The sequence below is a fragment of the Pelobates fuscus genome, chromosome 5, assembly GCF_036172605.1.
Source record: "Pelobates fuscus isolate aPelFus1 chromosome 5, aPelFus1.pri, whole genome shotgun sequence".
Classification (NCBI taxonomy): domain Eukaryota; kingdom Metazoa; phylum Chordata; class Amphibia; order Anura; family Pelobatidae; genus Pelobates; species Pelobates fuscus.
This window is the reverse complement of record NC_086321.1, coordinates 71,822,392-71,833,902: the sequence shown is the minus strand read 5'-3', so window position 1 is coordinate 71,833,902 and position 11,511 is coordinate 71,822,392. Positions and strand designations below refer to the sequence as shown.

The 11,511-nt window shown below is 36.3% G+C and overlaps 1 protein-coding gene across 1 annotated transcript in view; it reads right to left on the bottom strand.

The window, feature by feature from the left end:
• Window positions 1-3,128: 3,128 nt before the first annotated feature.
• The window catches only part of SKP2 (S-phase kinase associated protein 2), a 16,848-nt gene continuing 8,465 nt past the window's right edge, over window positions 3,129-11,511 (bottom strand). The window contains exons 4-10 of the mRNA XM_063456855.1: window positions 9,845-9,988; window positions 8,776-8,910; window positions 8,218-8,316; window positions 7,198-7,325; window positions 5,556-5,607; window positions 4,941-5,048; window positions 3,129-3,771 (exon numbers count right to left, since the gene is read on the bottom strand). Coding sequence (XP_063312925.1) covers window positions 3,522-3,771; window positions 4,941-5,048; window positions 5,556-5,607; window positions 7,198-7,325; window positions 8,218-8,316; window positions 8,776-8,910; window positions 9,845-9,988 — 916 coding nt within the window. The 3' untranslated portion in view covers window positions 3,129-3,521. The remainder of the gene's footprint in view (window positions 3,772-4,940; window positions 5,049-5,555; window positions 5,608-7,197; window positions 7,326-8,217; window positions 8,317-8,775; window positions 8,911-9,844; window positions 9,989-11,511) is intronic.

Genomic DNA, 11,511 nt, shown 5'->3' with positions numbered 1-11,511 from the left:
CTGACACACAGGGCAAATTAGAACCCTGCAAGTGTGGGTAAAACTAGCCACATCACTATTAAATCTAGGAAAAGCAGTTTGCCAACCACATAAGAGCTATGTCTGGCCTTAAAAATATCAAGTACTACACTACAGGGTCCAAGGCACACTAACCATGGGGTGAATTCTCGCAAGGACTGAAATTTCACATGCCAATGGTTAGTCGATAATGGAAATTCTGAGCCCTGTGGATGTGAATGGTGTTAATGGGTTAAAATGCAGTTAAAAACACTAGCACACACACACAAAAAAAACACTACCACACAAGATTGTCTTGATTTTTTTTTTTTTTTTATGAAAGATCACAATACAAAAATGCTTTGTTTCAACTCCGTTCCCCCCAAAATCTTTTAGAGCATACATTTACTTGGAGCACAAATAACCAGGTAAACAACCCTTGATAAGACATTTTACTAGGGATTATGTATCAAACTGAAAATTACAGAAGATTGACAAATGTTAGGTCAGAATAGTCGAGATACAAAAGCGTACTATTTTTTAACCTGAAGTTTGCAATTGCAGTTTCCAGCAATTCTCCAAAATTGTGGCTCTTTTTGCAATTTTTGAACCCCTGGCAAATTCAATTCTGACTGCATTGGGAGCTGCTTCAAGAATAGAGCTTGAGAAAACACTTGGCAGAAACTACAATATGTGGATTGCCAAGAATGTGGCTCAGGTTTTAATGTGAAACAAAGTTTCAAAAACACTGTGGTTTTCACCAAACAACAATTTACTGAACTGAAATGAAAATCACAAATTTGGATTTTTCTCCAACTCTAGTAGTCACAACTTGCCTGCTATCAACACTCACAGTTCTGTGAAAGAAAACCCTTGTAAGAAACTCCCAAGAGTTTATTACAATTATATATATTTACAACTTTAGAAAATTAGCAAAACATTGCGGTCATGTTTTCATTAGAAGTATACACTAAAGTACAGGATTGCCATTTTACATTCATAATAAGGATTACTTTGCTCACATGGTTTTCCAACACCCCAAGACGTGTAGTTCAGGCTCCTTTAACCCCTTAAGGACACATGACATGTGTGACATGTCATGATTCCCTTTTATTCCAGAAGTTTGGTCCTTAAGGGGTTAAGGAGGCTTCTGTAAAATTGTGACGTAAAGAGTGTATACAAAACTAAATAAGAAATGTCTTTGTTTTACATAGTACAGAAAAGTACAGAAGCCAACAAACATTCTTTGTTTAGCAACCAAATAATTGTATAATTTGTGTTAAGATCAAAATAAGTGAAATATACTTGTTTAACGTGAACTCAGATTTAAAAATAAAAATATATAAGTTTAGAATTTGTGTGAATACAAAACATCTAACCCTGTACTCATGAATGTTGACTAGGAATAGTTTTAACGTTCAAGGAGAAATTGCCATGCTTAACACTACATGTCACTGCAACACAGCCAGTGAAAATGTATTCAGGATTTAAATTAATTAAAATAGACCATGGAACAAGGGTATATTTGCACGCCAGCATAGTCTTTTGGTTGTAAAAAATGTCAATAATCCAGTTAAATTCTGGTATAGTGGCATATCTGTTGACAACAGCACTAGTAGACAAAACTGGACTATTTAAAAGATTTTTCCGAACACCAAACAGCATTTCATGTTTAAAGCAGTTGAAGGTACATGCATTCTAAATAAGTTACAAAGCCACAATATAATTCCAACCAGCTCACCACGTGGCTATGCCATGGTGAATCTTGTATGTAGACTCTTATTTCCATGTCTGTGCATGACAGTAGTACTGCTCTGTGTAAAAAAGCATTTTACCCCACAACTTTAAATGCATTAGGAGTTGGAGAAGAGGAGAAGACAAACTTCATACAAAATACACTTGCACCTGCCAACTTTAGATCTACGTTTTCTTCAATTTTAAATACACATACTCCTCAAAAATGCGAGTGCATTAGAAGAAAAAGAAAATAGAGCAGGAACATAAATTTCCAAAACAGTAAACCTAAGCATATTTGTCTGTCTTTCAAATTCAAGCTTAAAACAGCTGGCGTGACACCTATTGTGGGCTACATTTACATGATTAGCCAACAGCTGTAATGACAACAGTTAATTCTGTGGACCTTTAGCTATAAACAACTTAGGTTCATGTGTTGTGTAAGAAGAAACTCCTATCATATCTTAAATATCACCCATCCTAAAAACTGCAAGACTAAAAAGAAAACATTAACCCTGATGTTTCTGTTTACTTGTTAATCCTAGATTCAGCCCATAGAACAAGTACAAATGTTGGGTTGCTCAGTGTTGACGTGCAATTTCATAAACTTCATTCTTATACAGACACAATATATAAAATATATAAATAAAATCACAGCATTCTTTAGTTCTTTGTAACGTTTGCAATGTGCACTGGGGTTTATGGAAATGTAAACCTGAAAGTAAATGGTTACGGTTTAAACTTGATGTTTAATGTGTGGACATCAAGGCCTTCAGGAAAAAAATATGGTGCCAACAACATTTGGCAGCAAATGTATTGATATAAAGAGGTCATTATGTCAGGAATTTTAAGAAAAAATGCTCAGTCAGAACTTAATGGACCACCAAAGTGCACAGCAGCGTTTCGACCAGTACACAGGTCTATATCAAGGCATGACAAAGACCTGGGTAGAGGTCAAAACATTGCTGTGCACTTTGGTGGTCCATTAAGTTCTGCCTGAGCATTTTTTCTTAATACTACATGCATATGGGAAGTGCTGACCCAAGCTCAGTTAGCACCATTGAGTTCAGCCCTTAATTCCTGACTGTAAAAAAGAAAGTGACTGGGAAATTGGCCAAAAGTGGGAAAACTCTTTACATTTATTATATGTAATTCCCAGCATGAAATTGTTTATTTTTTCAGTTTAGTGAATAACTTATAAATCACTGAATCTGGCTATGTTCTAGACACATTTCTGTCTCCAATCATATGGAGATATAAAATGCTGTATTCCCAGACAGTGATGTGACCTACAAGTGGATTAGCATGCTTCCATGTATGTCAAATCAATGGCAGACCGCATTCTTAATAGAATTTTAAGGATGCACTAGTTTAAAAAATAAAAATAAAAAGTACATGAATGCATTCCAGATGTTAGACCAGTCAATAGTCTTCTAAACATCATCCTTTCTCAGCGGTAGATAATCAGAAGTTCTATGGCAACCTATAAACTACATACCCCATGCTTGTATGCTAGGCATAGCCTTGGGAGATGTGTTCACTAATAGCTAGTGTATTTTGTTTCCTTAAAACACCTCAGGCAGAGCCTAACTTGTAAATTAGTTTTATCACATTGCCTTCCATATTTTGTACTGCACAGATGGGCTTGTACAAAACAAATGTGAATATATTTGTTATCCATTTAAAAAAAAAATAATAAAAAAGTCCATTGTTACAAAATCTTTGCAGTTTCAAGTATAAAACAGAAGCCAAATGAGTCTCGTCAAAGGATCATAGCTTCACAGTGAACTTCATGTATCTGTTGGATATAGGAAATCTCCTGGCCACAAAGCATCTGTTTGAAGAAGCGTTAGTTTACATTTAATTCCCCATATCTCTCGGTTCCTCTTGCTTGTTCCCATGGTGGGCCTGGCAATAGTGTTGAAGAAGGAGCAGTTTATCTTTATGTGAGGAAGGGATTCTTTTAGTAGCTGCAACGAACTGTCTGTCACTATGCCGAACACTTCAAGTGTCTTCAGAGAGCTGATTTTTCCAAACTCGCTGCAAGAAGAAACATGAAAAATTATTGGAGCAGTAAGTTTATACATAGGTACCGTGTATACTCGTCTATAAGTCGATCTCGTGTATAAATCGAGTGCAGTTTTTTGACCAACAACTGTAAAATATGCTATGACTTGTGGATAAGTCAAGAGTATGATTTTCAAATGGAATTGTTCCCCTTCTGTTCGGTTACCGAACAGACACTGTGTGGTCCACCTTGTTAACACCTCGTAATCACTGACCGCAAACAAGCATTCCCTGGGTGGCCGCCATTTGTATATACGAACCCACGTGTTCGTCTCCCGAACGCAGCGGTACATGGTCGTCGACGGCATGGGTCTCTGAGTCTGCTACAAAAGCCTGCGTACCCTGCTAAAACCTGTACCCGAGCCCGTTCGACTTCCCAACCAGCTAGGAGAACGGCGTTCGGGGGTCGACATTGCCCCGCATATCGAAACTAGCACGGACCCGTGAATAAGTCGACTCTGCATTTTAAATTGAAGTTTAGGACTAAATTTTCTCGATTTATACACAAGTATATATGGTACACTAATTCCAATGTGGGAGATAAATTATATATCATAATGCTCTTACAACCAATTAAATACACTTTAGCTCATTTAGCACTATTTGTCTCCTAAGTTAGAATTGGTTTAGAGCCCACTGATATTGGGGTACGGTGGTTGGCTTAACACGATAAAACCATATGGAACAACATTTTGTTTTTTGCTGATTAGGCTTGTAAAATGTAAAACTTTATTTTTGTGGGTTTGCTGTTCCTCAATCTGTATTTTGTATACATTTTGGTCTCTGCGGCAGCTACACTGCTGAGAAATGCATGATCCGGTTTGCACCTAATACACCTTCTCTTGCCCCCACCCCCACTCCTTTTAATTTTTTTTTTTATTTATTTATTTTTTTTTTTTTTAAACACACCACATTTGGACAAGTTACATACCTAACCAGTATGATGTGCAGATTACAGATTACAATGGAGAATCTGGCATACAAAAATCCTTTTGTATTTACAACCATAACCATGCAGTTTATTATGCATTGCATTCTGAAAACCTATGCCATTTGTTGTAGATTTCGTAAAACTAGTAGTCCGGTGAGCTATGTATAAGCACAGATGTTAAGTTACTATTTAATATAAAGTGTATTCTTACAGCAGTGTTGTAGGACATATTTGATAGCAGCGACTAAGACCAAGGTGCTGGAGGTGTGGAAGTTGCTTGAGCACATCGAAGCAATCTGGAGTCAGTAAAACACTGTCACTGTGTAAAGAAAAGGGTTAGATGCATTAGTCCACTTCTAAATATCTTAATTTGGAATAATTAAGACTTTCCGGTAAAACAAGATAACATTTTATCATGAATTTTAATTTAGTCAGTTTAGAAATTTTCTATACTTTTCAGCAGAAAAGCTATAACAATCCGCAGCAGAATTTTGTGTAAATTTAGATATTATTACAATTTGAATGACTATTTTGAATTACAAACAATTCTGTGCCTTTCAATCTGGACTCACCTTCGTTAATTAAACTTTGGAAAATTTCACTGAATTGGGTGTACTTCATGGAACTTAGTCAAGTAAGAGGAGTCGCTATTCAGGGGATATGGGGTGGGAATCTGTCAAAAATCCCACTATAACACCAATTAAGATTAACTTAAATTGTTAGTCCCTAAAACCACAAACTGCCCTACCCATGTATGTATCCTATATTTAAAAAACAAAACAAAAAAACACCACCTGAACCCAGTTTTAGTAGATTTGATTCTTACCTTAAATCTAGACTTGTAAGGTTGGGGCACCTTGCTGCTAAACATTCCAATTCTGTAATAGAAACACAAATACAAAAGTATAAGACTTGCATTATAGTACACTATATACTCTTAAAGTACTGTAACTCAGAACTCAAAATGTCAAGTCTTATGCTGCTAGTTAAGCCTAAATGATACTTGCCCCTGCAAGTCTGGAGGGCCCAGAATCCACTAACCATGAATGAATTTCTACTTGCCAGGGCTGAATCTTCGTTCACCAATGGCTAGTGGAAATTAACAGTCAGACTGACAATCTCTATTGTTAATGGGAGAGACAGCCCCATTAATGCTTAATCAGTTTAAAGACATATTCCCACAATCAGTGCATTACTTTGCAGTGCCACCACATATGGCCATAGGAACCTTCCTCTCAACTCCTCCAGCATAAAGAACTTGAGCCAGAGTACACATAACATAGTCCATGCTGTCATTTAACACGGCTGTGGTGAGGGACCTTCTTGCTGTTTTATTACAGTTAAAGGGACACTAGTCACCTAAACAACTTTAGCGTAATGAATCAGTTTTAGTGTATAGATCATGACCCTGCAGTCTGACTGTTCAATTCGCTACCATTTAGGAGTTAAATCACTTTCTTTATGAACCCTAGTCACACCTCCCTGCATGTGACTTACACAGCCTTCATAAACACTTCCTGTAAAGAGTCATCTAATGTTTATCCTTCCTTTATTGCAAGTTCTGTTTAATTTAGATTTTCTTCTCCCCTGCTATGTTAATAGCGTCCTAGACCCTGCAAGCGCCTCTTGTATGCGATTAAAATTCAATTTACAGAGCAAGAGATAAAATTGTTTACGGTAAATTACATCTGATTGAAATTGAAACCATTTTTTTTTCATGCAGGCTGTGTCAATCAAAGCCAGGGGAGGTGTGGCAATGGCTGCATAAAGAGAAAAAGTGATTTAACTCCTAAATGTCAGTGAATTAAGCAGTGAAACCCAAGAGGCATGATCTATACACTAAAACTGCTTCATTAAGTTAAAGTTGTTTAGGGGACTATAGTGTCCCTTTAAATTATTTATTTAACAAAGTGGCCCAGATAATTCACTAAGACTAACTAAACATATTTATTTAGAACACTGCAGTGTTCCAATAAGAGCTTCGAGGAGATGCCACAAAGTCAGGGCTTGTAGTAATGTTTTGGAGAGGTCACTCATTAAAATATGCTTACAGCAAGGCAGTAAAATGTGATAATTAAGATAATATCTAAACACAACCAATTTATAGATGCAGACAGACATTCATATATGATTTCTTTTTTAGCATTTTTATACTTTATATGAAGACCTAGAACCCTCAATTGTAAGTTGTCATTTTAGATGGTGCCTCTAGATCACTAGACCCTAAAACAAACTTAGGTCTTGCCCGAAGCACCCAATTACCATTGTTTGGACAAAAAGAAAGAAGCACAGGCCAGCACTGATAAGTAGCCATAATCAGAAATGGCTACAGGACTGGACATTGGCGTAACATTGATTGATTTTAGTGACCGGTTATTACAAGCCATTATAAATATCTGTGTGATGTGCTTGCTTATTTCTCTAATCCAGCTGCAACTCAACTAGATCACCATTCTTGTATTACACACCTGATTGCTCTAGGTTCTGCCGGTAACCACTGAAATTTAATTCCGTAATTGAACTAGGAAAATTGCTTGCTGCAGTTTGAACGTGTTCTGCTGTGAAATCACACCATGACAGATTGAATTCGCTCAACCTAGAATAAGAACATGTCACCTGATTAGTAAAATATAAAAATCACAATTTGGACTTCCTGCTCAATGTGTAAGACTCAAGTAATATGGCAAGGACACACAATTGCAGGGATTAACAATGTAGTTGTGGCACTTATTAATTCAAAACATCAGTAATATAGCATCACAAACTAAGGAAAGCAGTGTTTACCAAGAGGGTAGCTCAAATATTTTAGTTTTTGCACACAAAAAAAACATGTTTTGCAGAATTATGCACCATATGCCTGCCTCATTAGCCAAGCCGCAAAAACGTCATTATCAAAAGGTACACACAATCTAAGTTCCAACAGCAGTGAGTGAGCAGATTTTAATTTACAACTTGGCTGCAGACAATCAAATTACAAACATGTAGTCATATCCTTACTATACAACTTCCTGGGTGTCCTCTCGTTTTAATGCAGGTTGCTTTATTCCAATCATCCAATACAGTCAGTGGCTGAGCTGTGTGCATACCTTTGATAATGAAGTCTTTTACTGGAGTGAGGATGTGACTAAAGAGGCTGGCTTATGGTGCAAAACATTTATTTATTTTATGCAAAAACTATATAGATTTGAGCATGCAACTTTTTATTTATTTATTTTTTTAAATACTGCATATTAATGAAGCCAAAACCTATCAAATGCATTAAAATAGTGTTGGTGTCATTAACCACTTCTAATAAATGTTGCTGTTTTAATCACATTTCTCTCATTTCTTTATTCTGTGTGTGTGATGATTACATTTAGGTAAAAGCTTTTGCCAGTAGTGGGTTGAAGCTTACATGACAGGAAGAAAACACCACATTATTTTTATTTCCCTTTAATAATGAAAAACAAGGCATTAGATCAATTAAAAGGACATACAACAGGTCTTACTTGGTACAGTTCTTTAACACTGCAGTGAGTGCCTCTGGAGAGAACCCAGAGCATCCGCCAAGATTTAATCGAATGAGATCTGAATTCTGAGCAATGAAGCTGGAATAAAAATACCAAAACTGATTTCATGGATCTAGACAAGGATTAAAGCAGTCCGGATATAGAACATATATAAAGTTCTAACAGTAATTTGTCAAGAAAGTCTAGAAATGTCTAATATGCCTAAAAGTCTAGAAACGTGAACATTTCTAAAACGAAAATGTAAAAAGTGCAAGGTATAAAAAGAAAATGTAATAACTTGACAGAATGCTAACAAATATATACATATTCTGTAAGAATAGCTTGAATGAGCATTGTAAGTGAATTGTAATATGAATAGAAAATGAATAGTGCTGGAATACACAAGCATTCAAAAGAATGTGTCTACCCTCTGCATTACAAGACTAAGTAAAATTTGGCCAAACTTATCTATTTTTCTATATCTGGTCCAATTTCCAAGCGTTTGTGTTATGCAGAGCCAAGCCAATGTACTTGCAGAAGTAGCTTGTTATTTCTTACCTCATTATGCCATCAGAAAGCTCCAGTCCTTCCAATGCCAAGTTCTGCAGTCTGGAGCAGGAAGCAAAAATGTTTTGCAGAGCGTCTGTACTTACTGTACAATTTGAAAGGTCTACATGTTGCAGTCGCAGAGATCTGGAAAGGACACCACAAGCAGAAATTTAAAGAAAAACTTACATGAATGCAGATTCTCAAAATATTGCTTAATTAAAAGATGTCTAACTACACCACTCTAGCAACCAGTACCAGTAATCTAACAACACCTGGATATTGTCATACAAACCAATATTACAGCAGATACTTAAATAAATCATCTTGATTATAAATCTAAAAACCCTTATAGATGCTTGCTTTTCAGAAGAGCTTTTTACAATGCCAAAGATATTTTATTTTCCCCATTGTTGAACGGCTTTTATCCCCTAAAACGTCTACATAAGCTTGAAGTTATCTTGGGACTCAGATTAATATTGTTGCATAAGCTTTCCAAATGATTTAATATTTTTTGATAAACTTTTAAAATTATTTAATATTATGAAAAATATTTTTCAAAGGCATTTTTTTTATTGTGAATGGAATAGACAAAAGATGTGAAAATATAATGTCAACAGCAAGAAAGTAGTCACGCATTAAGACAAATATTTGAACTTTATAATATAGATTTTTTTTATAGGAAACATTTTTTGATATTAATATGTTGAAAAAATAATTTAAACGTTTACCAAAAAATATTAAAATAATTTGGAAAAACGTATTCAACAATATTAAATGGAGGCATTAATCAATAAACCAGTGAATTGGAAACCCAATTGTAAAATTCTATTGATTGGGAAATAAATCTCCAACTCCGTTATAACCAAAACGTGGCAATCTGATTTTCAGTTCACTACAATTTGCAGTGTAGTGAGCAAACCATCAAAAGTACAAAAAATAAACTGTATAGATAGGATGATATATCAATATATAAAACAGGGCAGTTCTAAAGTAACGCAGTACAAATTGGCTGTTATAAAACACTAGGGGTGCACTACAAAGAAGAAGTGTGGAATAATTTATACAAAAACTTTCTAACCCAACATCTGTTAGCATTGGTTCTCCAATAGCAGTTCTTGGACAGCGTAATACAACCACACCACAGGACAGCAATCTTCCAAATACACCATCTGCCAAATGTTTGCCACATAAGTCAAGGCTGTACCAGAGTGACTCGTCACACCTGAAAGGAGAGAACAGAGACAAACATCAGTTTCATATTCTCTCTTGGAAATAAAAAGGTATAACAGAATATCTAGACAAAGGCATCAATATGTGTACGCGTTCTTTACATGAAACATGGAATTACAGACATGCACTCTGCTTTCATTCAGGTTGGAACTCCGTATTGTTTTGGGCAATAGACATACATGCAAGCTATTCATAGCAGTCGATTTACTACAATGAGCAATACTGGGTATGAAATGTACAGTGCCCTGTAACAAAATTATCTTATGAGGCAGAAAAAAGGCAGGATATATTTTGGTCACTACGGCAGCACTATCCCTGCAAGATGCATGTTCCGGGGGTGCCCCAATTCCATTTTGCTTTTGAAATCTGAAATCAAGACCAGATTCTCTTTGAGGTTGAGCACATCACCATCTATTAGGAGGAGGCCCAGCAATGTGGGACCCAGGTAACAGACGAAATGTTGATAGATAAATAGTTTGCCATGCTAGTAGGAAACAGCGCTTGGGCGTTCCTAGTACCATAACCACTACAGTGGACTGTAGTGGTTATGATGTTTTAAGTAACCTTTTGATACAAAAAGTTGACCTATGGACGGAGTGCATCAGGATAGCCCTTTAAGTTCATCAATACATTCCTAAACAATTATGGAGCTATTTCCTGAGTTAATAGGAGGAGGAATGTATTTGAACTCATAGATCATAGCTAAAGAAAGTAATATTGGCTGGCACAAAAAAAAAAAAAAAAAAAACAGTCTTACAGGAAGCTGAAACAGATGTATAGAGAGGTCACTATGGTTACTTGATTTTTTTTTTTTATATTGGAGCTTTACATTGCTTAATTTCACAGGATGTCTATTCCCAAAGGGTAGAAGAAGGAGACCTACGGTTATCATTGACAGGGCTGCTATATGAGTGATTTAACCCCTTAAGGACGGAGGACGGTTCAGGACCGTCATCGGCATTTTTGCGTTGCCGACCGGTGACGGTCCTGAACCGTCCTATGTACTTACCCGATCGCCGTCGTTCCCCCGGCGGCGATCAGCGGTGCTCCCGTTGTGGGGAGACTGCCTGCAGCCCAGACAGTCTCCCCATGGCGAATTAGGACCCCTGTGGCCATGTGATCGCCCAACAGGGCGACCACATGGTCACAATAGGTGTCCATGTGTCTGCCTGCAGGGGGACTGTCTGTGCTGACAGGCAGTCTCCCTGCAACTGTAAAATCAGAAAAAAGAATTAAAGTTAATGTTAATAAAAAAAATTTATTATTATATATGTGTATATATATATAGACATATATTATACCTATATAATATATGTCTATATATCATATATATATATAATGTCATACTAAGTTTTTTACTTTTTTCACACACAAACAAATATGAACGCTAACTTTGGCCAGTGTTTGCGACTAAGTGGCTACTAAAAAAGTCTGGACATACCCCATATTGAATACCCTGGGTTGTCTACTTTAAAAAAAATATGTACATGTGGGGTGTTATTCAGCGATTTATGA